General features: G+C 40.6%; 1 protein-coding gene across 5 annotated transcripts in view; it reads left to right on the top strand.

Annotated features, from left to right (window-relative positions):
- LOC132830691 (protein TANC2) overlaps window positions 1-25,321 on the top strand; it is a 996,151-nt gene that overhangs the window by 860,586 nt on the left and 110,244 nt on the right. For all 5 annotated transcript variants that reach the window (XM_060848498.1, XM_060848499.1, XM_060848500.1 and 2 more), the window contains 2 exons: window positions 16,055-16,163; window positions 19,535-19,657. In XM_060848498.1, the coding sequence (XP_060704481.1) occupies window positions 16,055-16,163; window positions 19,535-19,657 (232 nt within the window). The remainder of the gene's footprint in view (window positions 1-16,054; window positions 16,164-19,534; window positions 19,658-25,321) is intronic.

Here is a 25,321-nt window from a genome sequence, read left to right as displayed (position 1 = left end):
GACAAATTGGCTACCTGTACACAGTATACCCACAATTTTCATAGAAGACTTTGTCAATGGTGTAGAGTATTGGAAGTAAACAAACCTGAATTTGCAATTGTCAGAATCCATCAACTGATCTGAAACTGTTTTCTCATTAAGTTTGTTTGAATTTAAAAATGGGTATAAGTAATTGATGATTGGACAACGGATCCAGAGTCTGTTAGGATCAGCAATTTAATTGACTGCTAAAGTGTCTCAATGGATTCATTTTCCTTCTAAATTGCTCAAATATGGACGTGACATAAGACTGTTAGTTTGAAAAAATGATCATTAACATATGTGTTGAGCTCGAAACAATTTCTAACATGAGAACAAAAATTGAATAATAGACATAATATGTTGATTTCCTGGTGATTTTATTGAAATTTTAAAGTGACTGCAATTTATTAAATAGGCCTCAGCCTTTCTTTATGAGGTTGTTTTACTGGATGCAAAGTAGATGTGCAATATTTAATAATTTACAGTATACAGCTGAAAATGTGTTGCTGGCTAAAGCACAGCAGGTCAGGCAGCATCCAAGGAACAGGAAATTCAACGTTTCGGGTCAGAGCCCTTCATCAGGAATGAAGAGAGGGTGCCAGGCAGGCTAAGATAAAAGGTGGGGAGGGGCGATGGAGATGTGATAGGTGGAAGGAGGTCAAGGTGAGGGTGATAGGCCGGAGTGGGGTGGGGGCGGAGAGGTCAGGAAGAAGATTGCAGGTTAGGAGGGCGGTGCTGAGTTCAAGGGAATCGACTGAGACAAGGTGGGGAGAGGGGAAATGAGGAAACTGGAGAAATCTGAGTTCATCCCTTGTGGTTGGAGGGTTCCCAGGTGGAAGATGAGGCGCTCTTCCTCCAACCGTCGTGTTGTTATGTTCTGGCGATGGAGGAGTCCAAGGACCTGCATGTCTTCGGTGGAGTGGGAGGGAGAGTTAAAGTGTTGAGCCACGGGGTGATTGGGTTGGTTGGTCCAGGCGTCCCAGAGGTGTTCCCTGAAGCGTTCCGCAAGTAGGCGGCCCGTCTCCCCAATATAGAGGAGGCCACATCGGGTGCAGCGGATGCAATAGATGATGTGTGTGGAGGTGCAGGTGAATTTGTGGCGGATATGGAAGGATCCCTTGGGGCCTAGGAGAGAGGTAAGGGAGGAGGTGTGGGCGCAAGTTTTGCATTTCCTGCGGTTGCAGGGGAAGGTGCCGGAAGTGGAGGTTGGGTTGGTGGGGGGTGTGGACCTGACGAGGGAGTCACGAAGGAAGTGGTCTTTGCGGAACGCTGATAGGGGAGGGGAGGGAAATATATCCCTGGTGGTGGGGTCCGTTTGGAGGTGGCGGAAATGACGGCGGATGGGGTGGTAGGTGAGAACCAGTAGGGTTCTGTCTTGGTGGCGGTTGGAGGGGCGGGGCTCAAGGGCGGAGGAGCAGGAAGTGGAGGAGATGCGGTGGAGGGCATCGTCGATCACGTCTGGGGGGAATCTGCGGTCCTTAAAGAAGGAGGCCATCTGGGCTGTATGGTATTGGAACTGGTCCTCCTGGGAGCAGATGCGGCGGAGACGAAGGAATTGGGAATATGGGATGGAGTTTTTACAGGGGGCAGGGTGGGAGGAGGTGTAGTCCAGATAGCTGTGGGAGTCAGTCGGTTTATAGTAGATGTCTGTGTTGAGTCGGTCGCCCGAGATAGAAATGGAAAGGTCTAGGAAGGGGAGGGAGGAGTCTGAGACAGTCCAGGTGAATTTGAGGTCGGGATGGAAGGTGTTGGTAAAGTTGATGAACTGTTCAACCTCCTCGTGGGAGCACGAGGCAGCGCCGATACAGTCATCAATGTAGCGGAGGAAAAGGTGGGGGGTGGTGCCAGTGTAGTTGCGGAAGATGGACTGTTCCACATATCCTACAAAGAGACAGGCATAGCTGGGGCCCATGCGGGTGCCCATGGCAACTCCTTTAGTTTGGAGGAAGTGGGAGGATTGGAAAGAGAAGTTATTCAGGGTGAGGACCAGTTCAGTCAGTCGAAGGAGGGTGTCAGTGGAAGGGTACTGGTTGGTGCGGCGGGAAAGGAAGAAGCCTAATTTACAGTATACGTCAGGCAACTGTTTAATAAAAGTTTCACTAAGAAGGTATTTTTTAAAAAAAGAAAACCAAACGCTCATCACACGCTTGAAAAGGCATAATATTCAGAAAGCTAACCTACTTTTTTCCTGTGATTATGGTAAACCAATTAGATTCCCGTGATTTATGTTTAAGTTCTGATGCTTTGATGAATCCAGTGTCAAAGAATGAATGACATTCAGCTACCTCTGTCAGCCAGAAGTATCTAGAGTTCAAACTTTTCTTTAGGTAGGAGTTTCAAACAGAAGTGTCTGTTTGATTTAGTTTGCTCTGCCACCACTTCGCTTTTCAATCCAATTACAAAAACTGAAATGAATATTGAAAACCCTGAAGACAATTAGCGGAGACAATTTACCGAAGGACTTTGTGAAATTGTTACTTAACCACTTTCTTTCCAATGCTTCATAACTTTGTACAATTTGTACGTTAGTCTGGTTTGAATGAAGCAACAGCAGATATTCTTACTTTACTGTAACTTAGTTATGCAATCATCTCAGAAGTGGATGTGCTTGCTCGGCAGCCTATCCCTGTTTGGATTCAGTCTTTGTTTCTCTGTTTTGGAAAAAAGAATACTAGATTGGCATGTTCCTCTCCAACATTCATCATGACTCGGTCTGCTTTATGGTCAGCACTGGATGGGAGAGACAGAAAGCACTCATCCCACATTGCCACTCCAGGATAGTTTGCAAGAAGTGCTTAATTTTCAGAAATGCCATCTCTGAAATTAAATGTTAATGCAAGACCTATCCTTGTTTTTCAAGTAGCCATAAAATATCCCATTCTCTTTCTCTTTCCTTTCTATTTTCTGCTTTCTAAAGAAGGCTTATGTCCGAAATGTCGATTCTCCTGCTTCTTGGATGCTGCCTGACCTGCTGCACTTTTCTCGCAACACATTTTTCAGCTCTGATCTCCAACACATTTTTCAGCTCTGATCTCCAGCATCTTCAGTTCTCATTTTCTCCTATTTTTTGCTTTCGTTGTCTTGCATGTTTTCTTCACTTTCCATGTGCCTGGTTCAATAAAGGATTAAGTAAACAGAGGGTAAAAAAGCATTTTTTTTATGTTAACATTTGCTTGTGATGGAAGTTTGATGTTTGAGTAAACTTTAAACCAACTTTAAAGAAAAACCAATTCACTGGTGAAATTAATAATGACAGTAATAAAGTTGGTTCTAGGCTGTTTGAAATGTCTTTAACTTGTTAATGTCTAATGTTGCTCGAAGCCATTGATGCAGAATATCCACATTTTGATTGGAAGGGAGTGAATAGCAGATGTGATGCTATGTATTGTGTAGCGATTTTCAAACTCAGTCGTCAGTAATGTCACTTGAATCCCATTTAAGGCTTCAGAGATTTTGTGGGTAAGGAAATTCAACTGGCAGCATTTTATTAATTATATTGTGAAATTAACAAAGTTCTGATCAAACTCATCAATGGGAATGATTTAATAAAAAGAAACTGTGAGCAGTAGAATGAAAAGTTTTGTATGAATTTTACCCTGATAGAGTTTTGAGTTGCTACTGTTAAACAAAGACTAGATTGTAACATGCTAAACCTGTTTTCCCCTCAACAATATGAATCAAGAGAACCAGTTCCTTAGTGTAATGGCAGTATGCATGTTTGACCCAGATTGAGCTGGGGTTACTTTGTTAATCCATAAGTATTTATTGTTGGTTAATAAATCAAATAGTTGGATTTATTAAGTTGAAGAAAACAATTTAATTTGAAACTTGAAAATAGTAAAGTATATGAACTATGCTAGGAACGAGGTGTACAAAGGAACACATAGAAGATTAAAAACAGCTCATTCAGACCTACCAGTTCATTTTAAAGTTTGCCATTCATGTGAGCAAATTATTTGAATTTAGTTCATCAACCTTGCTCTTAGTTTTTTCAGAATATTTTTCAGTTCCTTTCCTTGCCCAATCCAGTCTTGAATTTTGACAGTTTCTATCTCAATCACCAACCTATGGCCTGGCAGCTCTCTGTATGAGGACGTCTTGCTGTCTTTTGTCTTTCAGCTCTCCTGTAACTCTGACTCTTCCTTGCAAAAACCTCAACTATTGGAAGCAATCTATTTCTATCTGGCCTCCCCTATTGTTTCATAATTGTAAAGATTAAAATGCCAATAATCTCAATTGTTCAAACAAAAGGCCCAATTTCTTGTCTATTTCTGAATTTCTAGAGAGCCAGCAGCATCCTGGTGAAGCTGTGGTCTCTTGCCTCTCAAACTTCAGTATCTTTTCAATAGTGTGAAAGCCAGTATTCCACACCTAATCTAACTAAGTTTCAGTTAAGATTTCATGTTGACTTATCAATACTACTTGACGTTTGTACTGTGTATCTCTGACATAAAATCTTGAATTAGTTTTGCAGACTCATCAATCTAATGTGTTGCTTTTAATGCCATTTGAATCTGTGTGGATAGGTCCTTCTTTTCAGTAGCCCTGGAAAAGCATTAATTTATTAGTAAGCAAAGTTATTGTGATACATGATATAGCATCACTGTATAATGAATGACATGTGACGTGATGGTATAAATGTCTCAGTGTCCATGTTTTACAGTTTGACACGCTGAAGGGTAGCACACAACAGTCCATCTGAATTGCTGAGTTTGATCCCAGACATCGAGAGTATGGTGCTGGAAAGGCACAGCAGGTCAGGCAGCGTCCAAGGAGCAGGAGAGTCGATATTTCGGGCGTAAGCCCTTCATCAGGAATAAGGTTGTGGGCTGGAGGCTGAGAGATAAATGGGAAGGGGGTGGGGCTGGGGGGGGAAAGGTAGCTGAGAATGCAATAGGACGATGAAGGTGGGGGAGAAGGTGATAGGCCGGAGAGGAGGGTGGAGGGATAGTTGGGAAAGGCTATGGACAGGTCATGGGGCAGTGTCGATTTGGATGCTTGGGACTGGGATAAGATGGGGGGAGGGGAATGACGAAACTGTGAAATCCACATTAATCCCATGCAGTTGCAGGGTCCCAAGGCAAAAGATGAGGTGTTCTTCCTCCAGGCATCGAGTGGTAGGGTTTGGCGATGGAGGAGACCCAGGACCTGCATGTCCTTGAAGTGGGAGGGAGGGTTGATGCATTCAGCCATGGGACGGCAGGGTGGGATAGTCCGGGTGTCCCAGAAATGTTTTCTGAAACGATCTGCAAGTTGGCGTTCTGTCTTCCCAATGTAGAGGTGACCACATCGGGTGCAATGGGTAACAGACATTAGTGGAGGTACAGGTAATGTTCCATCGGATGTGGAAGGATCCTTCGGGGCCTTAGAAGGAGGCGAGGGGGGAGATGTGGATGCAGATTTTGCACTTCCTGCGGTGGCAGGGGAAGATGCCGAGAGTGGGGTGAGGGCTGGTGGGGATTGTGGATCTGACAAGGGATTTTCGTAGGGAATGGTCTCTCCAAAATGCTGATAGGGGTAGGGAGGGAAATATATCCCTAGTGGGGGGTCTGTTTGTATGCGATGGAAGTGGCAGAGGATGATGCGATGTATACAGAAGTTGGTGGGGTGGAGGGTAAGGACTGGGGGGTGTTGTCTCCTTGATGCATTGGGAGGGGTGGGGGTTCAAGGACGGAGGAGATGAACTGGATGGAATCATCAACCATGTAGGAGGGGAAATTGCGGTGCTTGAAGAAGGAAGCCATCTGGCATTTTCTATGGTGGAATTGTTCACCCTGGGAATAGATGTGGCGGAGGAATTGTGAATATTTATAGGAGGCAGGCTGGGAGGAAGCTGTAATTGATTGGGATTGTAATTGATGTCCATGGTTAGTCAGTCCTCTGCCCTTGCTCACACCTTGCTCCTCATGTCTGTCCAAGGCCTCAAAGGATCTTTCCTCATCTGGCAGAAATTTACCTGTAACTCCACTAATATCAATTGCACCTGACGTGATCTCCTCTACATCGGGCAGACAGGACACCTACTTGTGAATCGTTTCAGAGAATATCTCTGGGGCACTGGCACAACCAACTCCACCGCCTATGGTGGAACACTTCAACTCCCCTCCCCCTCCATTCCCGCCACTCCACCAAGGCCCTGGGCTTCCTTCATCGCTAAATACTAACCACCCAAAGCCTGGAGGAAGAACACCTCATCTTCTGCCTTGGGATTCTGCAACCACACGGGATCAATGCGGATATCACCAGTTTCCTTATTTCTCCTCCCCCCACCTTATTCCAGTCCCAAGCCTCCAACTTGGCACCGTCCTAATGATCTGTCTGTTGTCTTTCCCATCTATCCACTCCACCCTCCTCTCTGATCTATCGTCTTCTCCCCCACCTTCATCTACCTATTGCATTCTCAGCTACCTTCCCCAACCTGCCCCTCTACCCAGCCTACAAGCCTCATTCCTGATTAAGGGTTTTTGCGCAAAACATCAATTCTCCTGCTTCTCAGATGCTGCTTGACTTACTGTGCTTTTCGCGCACCATACTCTCGACTCTGACCTCCAATATCTGAAGTCCTCACTTTCTCCTAGTTGATCCCAGACATGCCTTGATTGTAGTCTACATATGTAGATACCATATTTTTTCTTCGAATCATTCATGGGATGTCCATTAGCTGGCCAGACCAGTATTTATTGCCCATCCCTAATTGCCCAAAGAGCAGATAAAAGTCAACCATCTGGAGTCGCATGTATCTGTTATAAAAGTTGATTGAATTCTTAAATGCTACATGACTGACATTTCATCCACACGTTACAATGTAAATACTAATCACAACAGTTGAAGGTTATCACTTATTGTGTGATGCTGCATCTTTTCTATAGTCAAAATATATAATTTCATTCTTTTTGTCCCCTTTTAGTGCATTTTGCATCATATCAATTGTCTTTCATAATTTTTATGGCATCAATTACTATTTGTAGCACCCTTTGCTTATTTCCTAATTCCGCTTCTGAAAGGTCTACCTCTGATATTTAGATTGTGATCCTGACTCTAAGATGCCCAAACCAGTGGAAATAGTCTCTTTGTGTTTGCCCTGTTTGACTTAACATCTTAATTCATTCAAATTACCTATTAACCTTCTATGTTTGAGGATAAACATCCCTATTTTGTGCTCTCCTCATATAATTCCCAGAGTTCAAGTGTTATTCTATGCTGAATTCTGTTCAAGGCCAATATATCATTCACAGAGTATGGTAGCCAAAACTGCACACAGCACTGCATGTATAGTCAAAGCAGAGCATTAGCCCTTTTGTAACAGAATATTTTGTTTGTGAATCAGTTTTGATTACCTTTCGTAATTTTTCAATATATTTTAATGACCCATTCCAGAACCACCAAGGTTTCTCGACAGAGTACACTGTTCTGTTCTTTCCATATCCAAAGTGGATAACCTCACATTGAAGTCTATTTTACGTAGTCTTTCCCATTTCATTAATCTGTCAATATCTCTTTGTAATCTTAGACTTCCATCTACGCTTCTTCCAATGCTGCCTGTTCTTGTAAAGCAGAAAATTTGATTGTATTCATGTCAACCGCAACATTATTAATAAATTTAAGTAACTTGATCCTTATAGAACACCATTAGTCACATCCGACTAAGCCCATTATGCCTATTTTCTATCTCTTCAGCTAATTTCCAAATCAGAATAATTCAGTTAGACTTTTGATTCTACGAACCTTAGCTTCCAAGATCTAACAGCCTCTTCTGTGAGGCTTATCGTTTCCCTGTCCACTTAATATTCAGCTTTCAGAGAGAATGGATAGGCTGGATTGGTTTCTTTGCAGAGAAGGCTGAGGAGAGACTTGATTGATATGTTAAAATTATGAGGGACAAAGATAGGGTAGATAACAAGAAACATATCCCTGTAGTAGAGGCATCAATAACATACATGTAAGATGAGGTGCAGAGCAAGTGCAGTGGGATTGAGGAAAGTCTTTTTTTCACTTGTGTGAGATATCTGGAACTCACTGCTTGGATGGGTCATAGAGGTGGGAACTGTCATAACATTTAAAAATATTGCGATGAAGACTTGAAATGTCATGGCATACAAGACAGTGGACCAAGTACTGGAAAATTGGATTAGAATGGATGGGGTGCTTGGTGATTAGTACAGACACAATGGACTGAAAGACCTCTTTCCATACTATATAACCTTATGATTCTTTGAGTTTGATTGTTTCTTCCAAAAGTTTAATCAGATTCATCAGACAACACCATTTAATATCTATGGCTGCCTGGAATTAGCTGAAAATTTTTAAGCTTATATTTTAATAATTTCCCAATAATGGAATGTAGATTACTGCCTGAAGACCATTGGTTTTCTTCTTTTAACATTTCAAATAATGGATGACATGCAATTTTCCAATCTAAAGGAATAGTTCCTAAAATGAGAACAATTTAGCAAATTGTATTTGCTATTAAATATGTGGCATCTGCAATGTCCTCATCCATTTCCATTTAACCCTGGGATGGAAGCTATCTGACCATGGAGGCTAGCCATTCTTTAGTACTATTATGTTCTTCACAACCATTATTTTGCTTGTGTTAATTTTGGCAGGTCCTGATCCTGATTCAGTACTGTCTTCCTTTGATTTTCAACATTCTAAGTTCTTCCTTTACTTTGAATACTGACCCTGAGTAGTTGTTCAATGAATCTGTAGTTTCTCTATATTCATGGACAATATCACTGTTATCAGTTCTAAAGGAGCTCACATACCTTCTAATCACTTTATTTTCTGAAACAATAATCAAAATATTCATAATCCCTTTTTGTATCTGATATATTTGTTTCCTATATTTTACTGTTCTTTATATCTTTTCTTCACAAATCTCTTTTGCTATTTCCAAAATATTGTTATACACAATGAACATTGATTCCAGAACTGAATCGTGTAGGACATTCCTATGGACTCCCAAGATTGAAATCTGTCCTTTTGTCCTGTTATCTCAGGTTAGAATTTGAAAGGGTTAACTAACATTATGAATGGACTCGACCCATCAAAGTATAAAGGATTGTTCCTGGAAGGAGAGAATCAGTCTCAGTTCTACTTCTGGTCTGTGTTTGTTACCAAAGCTTTGAGAGAATGTGTTAGTAGTAGCGGTGCAAACTTCTGGTGTCTCACAAGAGATCATCATATATCCTAGCCATAATGTAACTATCAATTAAGTAATGTGTAATAAACATCAACTGTTTAAATTAGAGTAGAATCCCTACAGTGTGGAAACAGGTCCTTCAGCCCAACGACCTGGTAGAGTAACCCACTCAGACCCATTCCCCTATCCTGTATTTACCTCTGACCAATGCACCTAACCTACACATCCCCGAACACCATGGCCAATTTAGCATGGCACATCTTTTGGATTGTGGGAGGAAACCAGAATACCTGGAAGAAACCCACGCAGACACGAGGAGAGCATGCAAACTCCACACAGACAGTCACCCAAGGTTGTAATTGAACCCAGGTACTTGGTGCTGTGAGACAGCAGTGCTAACCACAGAACCACTGTGCTGCCTGGTTAACAAAGAGTAAGCCTATCTTCTGCCTGGGATTTTGTGTAGTCATTTTCTGCCATATGATCTGGACCAATCCTTCATTTTCTTTGGTGATCTCCTGTGTGGTGTTGTGTCAAAGTTTTTTCTAATATCAGTACACATTACTTTCGCCTCATTTCTACCCATCTGACCTTTTCAAATGTCACATGAAGTCATTTCTTTTGGAGTCTATACTAGCTTCTTCTATTTTCTCTGTTTAAAAGCTTTATATTTAGTTAGAATCACATTCAGAATAATGAAAACAGTTTGATATTCTGTATGAGATTTCACAGAATGGAATGGAATCTTGGTCAAGAACAAAAATGGTTGGAGAAATCCAGCAGCTTTGGCAGCATCTGTGGAGAGAAAAAAGAGTTAACATTTCAATTCCAGAGATTGGAATTGTTGGAAATGTTTCAGATTTCCAGCATTGGCAGCTTTTTGTTTTACTATGGAATTATGTCTTATGCTTCACATTTCAAATAATTGCGAGCCTTCCAATGTAGCTTTTCTTAAACAAGATAAGTCACAGTGGCAGTAGCAAAGTTTAAAAAGCTACATCGTCAGTCAAGGATTTCTAAGCGCAGGCATGATATCAATTGTATCGCAATGCTTGTTTCCATGTTGTAACTTTGATGTAGTTTTATTAATTTTCCTCCAGTTTAACAATTTTTACATGTCTTACTATTTTCCAAGCACACAAGTTATTATTTGCTGTGTGTACATATGGCTTGAGTTAAGTGTATACTATATCGCTGTGTGTAATCATACGCCAAATTTCGATATTCAGCATTCTCTAAGTTGTCAGCTTGAGTTGAATTGCAGTTTGTGTCACTTCGCTATAGTTCTTCCCAATTTTTCAAACTTTCCAGCAAATGTGGGTAGAAAATGTAACCTAATGTAAGAAGAAGGAAAAAGGAAGGGATAAAACTTTCATACGCAACCCATATTCGTTTTGTTTTTGCAGGAACAAAATCTAAAGCTTTCCTCATATGGATAGAAAAATGAATTGTTAAAATACAAATAACAGTTTTTTTTTAAAGATACAGCTACATAAGTAAATGTGGAAAAAAGAGGTTTAGAAAATATACTTCAAAGGATAATTGTACTGGTCATTCTGCTATAACACGACAGTTCTGTAACCTCGCGCCATAGAAAATCGAGGTATGGAAAACTCTATAGAAAATCGCCCTGTAGAAGATCGCTAATATAAAATCATTGGACCTGTGCAGTAGAACGTTTGTGTTATCTAAACAACACCCATTATTTGTTAATCGCATTTTAGCCAATTTGCACTGACAAAATACATATTATAGCAAAATAGCTTGTAAAAACAATTCAAAATGCCAATATCCAAGTCTGATATTCAGTTCAAAGATTCCAACAATAGTGTTGATATTGTTTGTGAATATGTTTACGATTGTGACTTGCTGCAGAATCTGATTAGAAGCTGAGTAACTGCATGAGTGCTTTAAACCTTGATCTGGATAATGCTGGTAATGTCAGAGAAGTTCTGTGTTGAACATGGACAATGACATGTGCCACTGGAGCTGAATGACCTGAGTCTATGCTGTACATTTTACATCATATAATTTTGTTCACAAAGTATTTGGGTTTTTGTCGAAGGTTTTGGTTACTCCTGATCAGTGCTCGAATACATTCAAATATGAGCTTACGAGAGTGCAGTTTTGATGTCACTGATGGAAGAATATGTCTGAACAGCTGTGATATCAAGACGGAATTTTTCAGTGTGTCATCATCATTTGCAGTCTCTCGCAGATAAAGATGACTCTCTTCCACTTTCAGGATTACAGACAGCTACGGCTTCCGTGGGCAAAATGACAGTGTGTAACATTGATTTGGCCTCACTGGATCTAGTCTTGTTTTCTGCTCCTGTTTCAAACTGCAAAAATTGTTGGGAGAGTATCCAAACTTTTACAGAAATTCTAGTACATTACGATTCATGTTGAAATTTCTTTGGCAAGTAAGGATGTTATGAAACTTGAAAGGGTTCAGAAAAACATTATAAAGATGTTGCCAAGTTTGGAGGGTTTGAGCAATTTTCCCTGGAGCATCGGAGGCTGAGGTGTGACCTTATAGCTGTTTATAAAATCATGAGGGGCATGGATAGGGTAAATCAACAAGGTCTTTTTCCTCGTGTGAGGGAGTCCAGAGCTAGAGGGCATAGGTTTAGGGTGAGAGGGGAAACATTTAAAAGGGGCCTAAGGGGCAACATTTTCACACAAAGGGTGGTGCCAAGGTTTGGAATGAGCTGCCAGAGGAAGTGGTGGAGGCTGGTACATTTACAACATTTAAAGGCATCTGGATGAATATATGAAGAGAAAGGGTTTAGGAGGATATGGGCCAAGTGCTGGCAAATGGGACTAGATTATTTAGGATATCTGGTCAGCATGGAGGAGTTGGACCGAAGGGTCTGTTTCTGTGCTGTACATGTCTATGATTCGTAAGTCGTCTTAGGGCATTCAGCAACTGATATGGAACATCTTCAGGTTTTAGTTCCTTTGTCAGTCTCGTTGAAGATTATTAGGAACAAAATAAATTTTTTCAATTTCAAAGTAAATTGTTGTAATTCACCCCTATAAAGATAGTACTTTGCTCTTTCATGACGCAACAACAGCAATTGTCGTATATTGTTAAAACTCTTAAAATATCCCTAATCAGGCATAAATAGTCTCGGTCAGAACCCAGGTGAGGTTATGAGCTCCAAGACAGTAATCGCCAATAGTCTTCCCAATCCCAGCTTTTCGAAGTCTTGTTGCTACCATTCCCACCCACAGAACACACAGCCCACTGAGGAGTCTCAGCAATTTTCAAGGCTCAGAATAGGATCTTTGGGAGTCACTAGTCTCGGAGTTATATTGCTCGGAATTCAGAACTGAAGTGGGGAATAAAATTGCAGCAAGTCTCTACGAGCCAATACATTCATCTGGAGGGAACAGACAGCTAAGTTCAGAGAGAATATGTAATGAGATCCAGTACTACAGAAAGGCGGAAGAAGAGAGAGAACTCTGAAAGTCAGCTAAGTTCAAAAACAAAATAATGAGAGTTAATGTTCAAGTGTTAATTTTGGCTCACTGGTACCACTCTTGCCTCCAAGTCAGAAATCATGATTCACATCCCACTCCAGAGACTGAAACACATAAATGCCACATCGCAGCAATACTAAGGGAGGTCTGCATTGTCAGAGGTACCGTGTTTCAGCTGAGAAGTTACATTGAGGAAAAATCTTTCATCTCATGTAGATACAAAAACCTCTATACAAACTTTCCAGGTATCCTGGCCAATGGTTATCTCTCAGTCAACACCCCCCAAAAAATATGCTCATCTGTTTCATTGCTGTGTGTGGGAACTTGCTGTATGCAAGTAGACCACCATGTTTCTCTACAATACAGCACTGACTGCACTTCAAACTTTTCACTCCTTTTGAAGTATGAACTAGAGAGCAGCAACAATCTGTGCTCAAGCCTGAGTAGGGGCAAAGCAATGATATTCAAAACATATTTTCCCCACCCTGAGTTGGCTACTTGGTCTTATGAATTTACACTAAATACTGGTGATTAGTTCAATATGGATTGGTATTACAGTGTTGTTCTCAATAAAATGCCTGAAATTTTCATTTCTGTAGTATCTTCAATATTAACATATCTGAGGGCTCAAATGGAAACAAATAAACAAACAGTTGATGGACTCAGGAAGGAGACTGACAAATCGGTCATGCAGAATGCTTTAAAAAATATTTTAAAATTGAAACGTGGTGGCGTGGTTTATTCAGGAGGTTGTTGCAGAGGGCAGGACTGACACAGCTGAAGTTTCCATTATGTCGGCTTTTAAATAAGATCAGTTTCAATGAACCCAAGCATGCAAAAGGGAATATGTGGGTAGATGAGTTTGCAATGCAGAGGAGGGAAGATATTTGAAATTTGAGGACAGAAGTTTATGCTCAGGTTACAGAGGAAAAAGGTGAGCCAGCACTCGGTGTTTTAACTTGTATCATGACAGTATTATGGAATCTTTTAAAACTCTATTTTAAAAACTGTATTTTTCAAATTGGACTGATTAAAAATCGACTCTGAGGTCATCACTTCTTGCAGATTTTGCCACTTCCTTGTATCGCTCAATGATAAAAGGATATTCCCAGATGTGAAAGACATCTTGAAAATCAATGCATTGTTCACAAAAGTATTGACCCTTTGACTTTTATGACTTATTTCTGATTCTATTGTGGTTAACTTGTTCAAGTGATTACCCATTCCAAAATCTCAACTGCCAGAAGTGGATCCTAGGATTTTTTTGTATAATTCCAAATCCTTTTAAATTAAGCAACAAGTTTGAAGCATAAGAATGAAAGTAAACCATTTAACTCCCTTGATTCTATTGATTGACTTCATGGCTGATCTGGAAACTAACTTGAGAGGTTCACATTTGGCCTATATTCCTTAATATCTATGGATAACAAAAGTCTGTCAATCCCAGATTTAAAATCAACAGCTGATCTGTTATCAGTTCAAACTTTCAACCAGATTTTGCAGTTCAATATGTTTCCTGATTTCAATTCTAAAATAATTTTCCTCTATTATCGTATTGAACAAAGAAAATTTACAGCCCAGGAACAGGCCCTTCGGCCCTCCAAATGTACTGTCTAAAACTGTCGGACAATTTCTAACCATTTGTATCCCTCTGCTCCCCACCTACTCATGCATCTGCCCAGACGCATCTTAAATGAATCTACTGTGCCTGCCTCTACCACCTCTGCTGGCAATGCATTCCAAACACCCACCACCCTCAGTGTGAAGTACTTGCCACATGTATCTCCCTTAAACTTTCCACCTCTCACCTTGAAAGCATGACCTCTCGTTACTGAATCCTTCACCCTGGGAAAAAGCTTGTCTCTATCCACCCTGTCTATATCCTTCATGATTTTGTAAACCTCAATCAGGTACCCCCCCCCCCACCATCTCCTTTTTTCTATTGAAAATAAACCTAACCTACTCAACCTTATTGGTTCTCTTCAATATCTTGAAAGCTTTATCCAATTCCAGAGAACACAACCCAAGTGTTTGCTAAGATCTCCATGTAGTTTGATCCTTTGAAGCCAGAGTCTCATTTTGTGAATGCGTTTAATTTATGAAATTTGTGCAATTTGTGAAAACACAGACAAATTGTGTTTTTCTGCAATTGCAAATTAATCTAGTAAAAATATCACTCATTGTCAGTATTGTTTTTGTTGATTGGTAGTTTTAATTTATCACTTCAATCTCCCAGTTCTAGAAGAAAAATGAGATTAGGTATTAGTAAATGTGCCTTTTTATGTTTATTGTTCTCGGAAGCAAGTTTGTATGCCATTTATTTTTGTCTCAAATTTGATGAATATTTACGGTCTAACAGATTGAAATAGTTCCACATTTCCTATTTCACCTCCTCATTCCTGGTATTCTAATTTGAAAACTTTTGTGTACTAGTGCTTCAGTGTACCAGACTGTCAGTCAGTGCTCTTATTTAACTGAGTGCATCTAATGAAGAGTGGGCTCATAGATTACACTCCTCTGAAATTGAGTTGTTCAGAGTATAATGAGCTGGACTGAAATGTTAAAATTGACTAATGTGGCAATGCTAGTTCAAATAATTGTGATTTTTCACAAAAACGCATAAAAATACAACATTTGAATTATTGATTTAAATTGCTTTTTATATGTGTTTCATTTTCTGGTATACTGCTTAAGCATTCACTCTGAATAACATGACTGGATAATGTCAATATCCTTAATCTTGGAAAAAATAAAATTAATCACTTCATCTCTTCTGTAGGAAACAAACTTTAGTTTTAAATAATTGTTCTAATAGCACCAGCCAGCAAAAAAGCCAATTGATTATGATTTCCTTGGATGCCTTTATAGACGATGCAGAATTGGGGTTTACGCTACTCAAAAAGTAAAACATTTCTTGGACAGAATGCAATTTTTGACATAATTGACATTTACAAACCTCTCCCTTTCTATTTCCTGAACACTCACCTCTGCTTCAATTTCCACACATCTTGGCACTTTTTATTTCAATACATTTCTAAAATGATCAGTTCACCAGTTTTTCAGAAAATCCTTCTTTATTTCCACATCTAACCCTGTCTTCCTTCCTTTGCAAAGGTCATCAATATATTACCAGCACCACCAGCTATAAATTCCTTGGTACCGTAGGAAAGGTCATTATCAGACTGCAAGCATACCACTCAAGGTTTGTTCACTTACCCAAGCCCCATATGCTTGGTGACTGTGTATGTTTCCTGGAAGGTGTCATCATTTCTCTGTGATATGCTTGGAAGTAGGACTTCTTTTGAACGGAGAAGGCAATATTATCAATAAGGTATTCATGTGTCCAGTCCATGTCAAGAATATCATAGTTTGTCTTTTTAAAATTAGTTTTGTTTTTCTACTTAGGAGTGGCCATACATTACTGGCATTTTGGTTCTCACGTCAAGAAAACAAACTGAACCGCCAACAGACCATTGAGCTGGGACACCACATCCTTAAAGCTCACATATTCAAGGTATTTGATTCTGTATGAAACAGGTTTGAAGAGGTTACATCACATCACTGTTGTGTGTGCATGCTATTGAGTTTCGAGAGAATGGCTCAAATCATCATGATATAGCTGAAAGTGGAACCAAATGGTCTTATGGTCTTATGGTCAAATAGCACAGAGACCTAGATTAATGTTCAGGAATGAGTTCAAAGCCACCCCCTACCCCCCGCCTGCCCCAAAACAGCTGGCAGAATTCAAATTCAATTAATAAATCTGATGTAAGATGCTCATCCAATTGTAAGACAGAAACCTGTCTAGTTACTGTACTGAGCTTCAAGTGTTGTGACATGGGAGATATCAAGCAAAGCTAAACTAATTGAGCCTCCCTATCCATGGATTCACAACACTGTAAAATGAAATTGAATTACCTTCAATTGTTAAGTCATTCCTAACCAGACTGAAGAATAACAGATATCACACTCCAAATTGGTAACTTAAACAAAAATTAATAATATATTATTAATAATGTAACTTTAGCAGAACATGGGTAAGTAACAAGGCAATGTGCTTGATAGCTATGATCTAAGCCCAATCTTCTTGAACCGGAATGCCCCACACTCTCTCCGACAGATACAGTTAAGAGATAAACTAAAAGGAAGAAAATAAAGGAACAATTTGCCAATTCAACAGTTTGAAAATGGGTACCTGGTCTTGAGAAATCCTTGGTTAATGGAGTTGTGGATGGGCAACTAAACTAGGTCTTGCCTGAATTCTGAAGTCACCAAATCATGACTCAATAAACAGATTCAATAGCCTTCCAGGATTATTCAGTCACTTCTTGTTTTCTTATCACAACAACGAACAAATTGACAACTATAGTGAAAACAATGGCGAGAGAGAGAGCAAAACACAGCAGAACCATCCGGAAGGTTTTTTTTCAGAACAGACTGATGGCTTCAAAGCCCCAGTCAGAACTACATAGAGACATGAACACAGCCCATCCATCACGCAAATCAGCCTCCCATCCATTGACTTCATCTATACTTTCCACTGCATCAGGAAAACAACCAACGTAATCAAAAAACCCTCCAACCCCAATTATACTCTTTTCCGTCATGCAGAAGATATAAAAATTTGTATACAGGTACGAACATCTACTTCCCCACTGTTGTCAACTTTTGAATGGACCTCCTTAATGCTGATGTTGATCTCTGTCTGCACCTTGGCAGGTGGAGCATTGTATCCTGCACTCTGTTCTGTTACCCTGATGCACTTGTATAGTTTGATCTGCTTGTGAAGCACGTAAGACTACATTTCATGTTGCCTTGATACATGTGTTAGGAATAAAGCAAATCAAATCAGAACTGGTTCACTCTTCTATCCTGTCTTTTTACCAGCATTCTGCATGATTGGCTGGTCAGCACCGATCTGTTCTTGATTGACCAATTCAACATTCAATAAATGCCAATCCTGAGCCCAGGTCATTCCAGTCCAGTAGTTCTCTTAGGACAATAGTTAACCTGCAATGATGTTTCCGAGCCAGTTCTCATAAACAAACATCTTTTACTTGCCCTCTCCTTTCCAAAGCAAGCTGCTGCTCAAAGTTTTAATTCTCAACTTCAGCTCACAGTTCTAAACCAAAAATGCAAATACAATAGTGAAGATCTCAATAGGTATAAACCTGGCATCCTTTCTTAGGCTAGCCTATGTGTGACTCCAGACCTGAAGCAATGCAATTTCCTCTTAACTGCCTTTGAAATGATCAGCTCCATTGTATCAAACTGCAAGAGAAATGTTGTGGTTCTGTTTGCCGAGCTGGAAGTTTTTGCTGCAAACATTTCGTTCCCTGGCTAGGGAACATCATCAGTGCTATTGGAGCCTCCTGTGAAGCGCTGCTTTGATGTTTCTTCCGGTATTTATAGTGGTTTGTTCTTGCCGCTTCCGGGTGTCAGTTTCAGCTGTAGTAGTTTGTATGTGGGGTCCAGGTCGATGTGTCTGTTGATGGATGTTCTTGCCGTTTCCGGGTGTCAGTTTCAGCTGTAGTGGTTTGTATATGGGGTCCAGGTCTATGTGTCTGTTAATGGAGTTTGTGAATGAATGCCATGCCTCTAGGAATTCCCTGGCTGTTCTCTGTCTGGCTTGTCCTATGATGGTAGTGTTTTCCCAGTCAAATTCATGTTCCTGGTTGTCTGAGTGTATGGCTACTAGGGATAGCTGGTCGTGTCGTTTTGTGGCTAGCTGATGTTCATGGATGCGGATTGTTAGCTGTCTTCCTGTTTGTCCTATATAGTGTTTTGTGCAGTCCTTGCATGGTATTTTGTAAACTACGTTAGTTTGGCTCGTGCTGGCTATTGGGTCCTTTGTTCTAGTGAGTTGTTGTCTGAAGCCAACTTCCACACTCAGACAACAACTCACTAGAACAAAGGACCCAATAGCCAGCACGAGCCAAACTAACGTAGTTTACAAAATACCATGCAAGGACTGCACAAAACACTATATAGGACAAACAGGAAGACAGCTAACAATCCGCATCCGTGAACATCAGCTAGCCACAAAACGACACGACCAGCTATCCCTAGTAGCCATACACTCAGACAACCAGGAACATGAATTTGACTGGGAAAACACTACCATCATAGGACAAGCCAGACAGAGAACAGCCAGGGAATTCCTAGAGGCATGGCATTCATCCACAAACTCCATTAACAGACACATAGACCTGGACCCCATATACAAACCACTACAGCTGAAACTGACACCCGGAAACGGCAAGAACATCCATCAACAGACACATCGACCTGGACCCCACATACAAACTACTACAGCTGAAACTGACACCCGGAAGCGGCAAGAACAAACCACTATAAATACCGGAAGAAACATCAAAGCAGCGCTTCACAGGAGGCTCCAATACCTCTGATGATGTTCCCTAGCCAGGGAACGAAACGTTTGCAGCAAAAACTTCCAGCTCGGCGAACAGAACCACAACAACGGACACCCGAGCTACAAATCTTCAACCAGACTTTATGCAAGAGAAATATAGTTCATATCATTAACTATATCTACCTAATCTTAAATGTTTTTTATCATCATATTTGTACCTCAGTATTGGGATTTTGTTTCTTGTATGATATTCATCGGTTGATGGAGAAAGCATATAGATTAGGAGAAAGAAAATGATCATTGCTTTTTATGATGAGTACAATGCAGCTGGAAGCTAGTTGCAACATTTGCATGATATATGCACTATGTGTGCAAAGCAGTTATCACTACTACATGTACAAAGCAGGCAAGAGTAAGCTGGCCTTTTAGTGAATACACTTGAACATTTAACATAATTATGTCTTGTTTCTGGCAGGAAAAATAATTCACTGTTTCTTCTGTTTCTCTTCAAGGGACTGAGCAAAAAGGTTGGTGTTTCCTCTTCAATACTCCAAGGCTTGTGGATATCTTACAGCACAGAAGGGCTATCCACTGCACTAGCATCTTTACGCAATTTATACACTCCAAACATCAAGGTAAAGCAATAACTACTGGCTAACTCTGGCTGTCATGTCATGTTTTTAGCCCTGAATTTGAATCCAGCCCACAATAAGAGCTATTGATCACAGCTTTGTTAGCACATAGTTTTTCAAGCATTGGCATCCTGTTCTCTGTGTGCATGAATTTGTGGCATAAGAGCACATTATATTTGACAATAGTCTTGCAACTTAAAGAAAACCTGATGCCAAACTGAATATCATTTAGCATGTTGTACAGCATGTACAGTTTGGGCCAAAGGGCCTGTCTCCGTGCTGTAGGACTCTAATTAACTCTCCATGTTTCAGCACTTAATGCAATTAAGTGAACAGTAGTGACCTTATAGGTTTACAGCATATCTTAAAAGTGAAATTTACTGTTTACATAGAGTTCATTTTCATTATGTGGCAAATAATGTTTGCTGGGAGCAGCAAGAAAAATGTCAACATCAAACCCCTGTCCCACTTTGCTAGATCAGTCCCACCTACCTTTGATTCGTATTTCTTATTCCCTTTTCCACTATATCATGTCTTGACTTAATTTGTGACCCCAAGACTTGAATACTTTAAAATATTAAGAATCAGCCCAGCACAACATTTCATAGAGATCCATCCTGAGGCTATTCTTCCATTCTGTGGGATAGTCTCTTCCTCCCATCTGAAAAATCTCCATTTGGGACTAGTCTCTGTTTTCTGTTTTTAAGCCAAATATCTGCCCAACTTCATATATCACCTTTTACTCTCATCTTGACTATCACTGGCAGAGGTGAAACCTTCCCAAAGGTTTTGCAAAATGCCAAGTGATTCACCAAGACATTGATGTTTTTGAAAACCTGTCATATACTGTTGAAACATAAATCCATGATGATATGTTGGGCTTATTCAAGCTAAACTGATAAAGTTATTTAATTTTGTACTTTTAATGTATCAAAGCTTTGTTCCAAAAAATACAAACTACCTTTTCACTGATGTATTTGCAACTGAGCATGGAAGCAGATGTCAAATCATCAGCTTAATTGTTAGTGGATACGAACATCTTGTACAATTATTCTTATTGAGCACATTTAAAAATGTCAGTCTGTGTTTGTCTTTCTGTCTAAACTTCCTTGAAAATGGATGTTAAATGATGTATTTAAACATCATTGCTTTGATGAAGGGAACTATTTTAGATACAATCCTTCGAGCCTGTTAATTCTGTTAGATCACTGTCACTGTCTTTTGGAATTACTTCAAGCCACCTTGCATGTTAATTCAATTTCTTCATACTGTCATTTGTTTCAATAATTTCTCCAAGTCAATTTATCTAATCAGCAACTGATGTATCAACATATTTTAAAAGGATCAAAGGAATTCAAACAAATTCATAAATATTTGGCAGTTTAAGTTCTCATCCTTCAGCCAATTTGATGCAGGCAAAGATTTTTCTTTATGTTCAGTGGCCCGTCAAAAGAGTGATTAAGATGTAATGAGTGATGGTGAAGATATTTCACAATGGAGTGACATACTCACGGTCAACCTGTAACCCATCTCATTCAATCATAGAATCCCTATAGAACATAGAAAAGTACAGCACAGAACAGGCCCTTTGGCACACGATGTTGTGCCGAGATTTAATCCTAATGTAAAATATAGTAACAACCTACGCACCCGTCAACTCACTGCTATCCATGTGCATGTCCAGCAGTCGCTTAAATGTCCCCAATGACTCTGCTTCCACCACCACTGCTGGTAACGCATTCCATGCATTCACAACTCTCTGTAAAATACCTACCTCTGAAGTCTCCTTTGTACCTTTCTCCTAATGTCTTCGAGCTATGACTTCTCGTACCAGTCAATCCTGCCCTGGGGAAATGTCTCTGGCTATTGACTCTATCTATTCTTCTCATTATTTTGTACATCTCTATCAGGTCTCCTCTCTTCCTCCTTCTCTCCAGAGAGAAAAGTCCGAGCTTATTCAACCTTTCTTCATAAGGCAAGCCCTCCAGTCCAGGCAGCATCCTGGTAAACCTTCTTTGCACCCTCTTCCCAAGCCTCTGTATGTTGCGTATAGTAGGGCGACCAGAACTGGACACAATATTCTAAGTGTGGCCTCACCAGGGACTTGTAGAGCTGCAACAATACCTCACGGCTCTTAAACTCTATCCCCCTGTTGATGAAAGCCAAAACACCATATGCTTTCTTAACAACCCTATCCACTTGGGTGGCAGCTTTGAGGGATCCATGTACTTGCACACCCAGATCCCTCTGTTCCTCCGGACTGCCAAGAATCCTGTCTTTAATCCTTTTTCAGTAATCGAGTTCGACCTACCAAAATGCATCACTTTGCACTTATCCAGGTTGAACTCCATCTGCCATTTCTCAGTCCAGCTCTGCATTCTGTCTATGTTGCGCTGCAGCCTGAAGTAGCCCTGTATACTATCAACGTCACCTCCAAACTTTGTGTCATCTGCAAATTTACTAACCCACCCCTCAACCTCCTCATCCAAGTCATTTATAAAAACTACAAAGAGCAGAGGCCCAAGTACAGAGCCCTGCAAGACCCCATTCAACACTGTCCTCCAGGCAGAATACTTTCCAACTACAACCACTTCTGAATCCAGATAGCCAAATCTCCCTGTATTCCCATACTTCCTGACTTTATGAATGACCCTACCCTGGGGACCCTATCAAATGCCTTGCTGAAACCCATATACACCACATCCACTGCTTGACCGTCAACAACCTATCTTGACACCTCCCCAAAGAACTCAATAAGATTTGTAAGGCATGACCTGCCCCTCACAAAGCCATGCTGACTGCCTTTAATCACACTATGCTTTGCCAAATCGTCATAAATCCTATCCCTCAGAATTCTGTCCAAAACTTTGCTGGCCACAGACGTAAGACTGAGTGATCTGTAATTGCCAGGGATTTCCCTATTACCCTTGAAAAGAGGAACAACATTCGCCTCCTCCCAATCCTCTGGTACAACTCCCGTGGAGAGTGAGGAGGCAAATATGCTCGCCAGCGGCTTAGCAACCTCTTTTCTCACTTCCCGGAGCAGCCTAGGATAAATCTGGTCTGGCCCTGGGGACTTATCAATCTTAATGTTTTCCAAACTTTCTAGCACACCAAGTTCATCAATCTTGATCTGGTCAAGACTGTATCCCAGCTCCTCTAAGTTTTCATTTATAACAATTTCCCTTTCCTTGGTGAAAACTGAAGCAAAAAACTCATTTAGGGCTTCCCCTATCTGCTCAGACTCCACACACAAGTTTCCTCCGCTATCCCTGATCAGCCCTACCTTCTCCCTGATCATTCTCTTATTCCTGACGTATGAGTAAAACACCTTTTGGGTTCTCCCTAATCCTTCTTGCCAGGCCTTTATCGTGCCCCCTCCTGGCTCTCCTCAGTCCATTTCTGAGGTCCTTTCTAGCAAGCCTGTAATCCTCTAAAGCTGTGCTAGATCCTTGCTTCCTCCACCTTACATAAGCTGCCTTCTTCCTTTTGATGAGAAGTTCCTCTGTTCTCATCATCCAAGGTTCCTTAATCCCTCCTCTTCTTACCTGCCTCAGAAGAACAAATTTGTGCATCACTCTCAACAACTGCTCCTTAAATAGTCTCCACATGTCTGCTATGCCCTTTCTGTGGAACAATTGCTCCCAGTCTATACTTCCCAATTCCTGTCTGATAGTGTCATAATTTCCTTTTCCCCAATTGAATATCTTCCCTCGGTAATTGCTCCTTTCACTTTCCAAGGCTATGCTAAATTGAAGCAGTTGTGATCACTGTCACCAAAGTGGTCTCCTACCACGAGACCTGACACCTGGTCTGGCTCGTTGCCAAGCACCAAATCCAAAATGGCCTCTCCCCTCATCGGTCTGTCGACATGCTGAGTTAGGAAACCTTCCTGAGCACCCGGACAAAGTTGGCTCCATCCAAACCATCTACACTTAGGAGGTTCCAGTTGATATTGGGAAAATTGAAATCACCCATAACAACAACCTTTTGCATTTTTCCAGAATCTGCCCGTCGATGAGATCTTCAATTTCTCTACTGCTATTAGGTGGTCTGTAGAAAACCTCCAATGCAGTGGCTGTTCCCTTGCTATTCCTAACTTCCACCCATACTGACTCAGTAGACAAACCTTCCTCAACAACCTCCTTTTCTGTAGCTGTGATGCACTCTCTGATGAGCAATGCTACCCCCCCTCCTCTTTTTACACCCTCCCTGTTCTTTTTAAATATTCTAAACCCTGGAACATCAAGCAACCATTCCTGCCCCAGTGAAACCCACATCTTTGTTATGGCCACAACATCGTAGTCCCAAGTACTGATCCATGCTCTAAGTCCTTCACTCTTATTTCGGACACTCCTTATATTAAAGCATACACACTATAACCGATCCCTTTATTTCATCGCGTGAGAAGCCTTCCTTTTAGATTCAATATATCCTGTCACTGTCACATCTGCAACTGACCCCCTGCCAAATTAGTTTAAACCCTCCCAAATCAGACGAGCAAATCTTCCACCCAGGACATTTGAACCCCTTCAGTTCAGGTGCAACCCATCCTTCATGTACAAGACAGTTGCCTGAGGTGGGAATTGAACCCGGGTCTCTGGCACTGCAAGACAGCAGTGCTAACCACTGAGCCACCGTACAGTAAGAGGCTATTCAGCTTACAGAGTCAGTACAGACACTCTGAAGAACATACTACCAAGCCTACCCCATCCCTGTCGTTCCTCATGGAGTTAATATACAATCCAAAGATGCTGCACATCTTTGGACTATTGGAGGAAACTGGAACATACAGAGAAAACCCACACAGTCATGGGGAGAATGTGCAAACTCCACACAGTCACCTGAGATGGAATCGAACCTGTTTTCCTGCGTTGTGCAACAGCAGTACAAATCACTGTGCCACTGTGCTGCTCCCACTCATTTAAACTGTACAGTGTGTTTCAGTTTACTGCTCGTCGACAGCAGTTGACTTACACAACTCACCTGTGTTTTTCTTACTTGTGGTCCTTACTTATGCAGCAATTGTCATTACAAACTTTGGGCTTACAATCCATAAACAAAAAGATTTAAAGGTGAAATTCCAAAATATTTCATGGTTTAATGGGTATTGTCACAGAACTTGGGAATAACCCCTTTTGAAATGTTGTGATGTTTGGGAAGATGAGTTTCCTCATTTTTATGTTTTTCATCCATTGATGAATATATTATTTAAATATATTTTGGTTAAAGAAAATCAATATTGCAATTATATTATTGTGCTAGAAATAAGTTTCAAGAACCAAATTCCTTCAAACTGTGATGACTGCATGTTTATTTGACTGATTATGAAACTTTGGACCTTTCTAACATAAAGCTTTGAAACATTGAAGGAATCTTTGAATTTGAAAGTAAAGGGAACATTACTGCCAACAGTGTGTTGTAATGGAATTGATTATCAGGTGTAATGATGTGAATAGCTTCTGAGAAAGCATTTTAAAGTGAAGCCAACATCGATTTTTACACACAATCTTTTCTGATCATCCCTGAGGAAGTGACATCATAACTTGCATGTGAAAAGTTTAACAGCAACTTTTAACTTGAATAAAATGTAGGAATAGATAAGAAAAGAAAATAAGGTTCAAACTAATGAAAGTTAAAGTCAGAACTGATACAAGGGAACTGGCA

The sequence above is a fragment of the Hemiscyllium ocellatum genome, chromosome 32 (assembly GCF_020745735.1).
Source record: "Hemiscyllium ocellatum isolate sHemOce1 chromosome 32, sHemOce1.pat.X.cur, whole genome shotgun sequence".
Taxonomy (NCBI): Eukaryota; Metazoa; Chordata; class Chondrichthyes; order Orectolobiformes; family Hemiscylliidae; genus Hemiscyllium; species Hemiscyllium ocellatum.
Note: the sequence above shows the minus strand (reverse complement) of the source record. Positions and strands in the feature narration are given on the sequence as shown.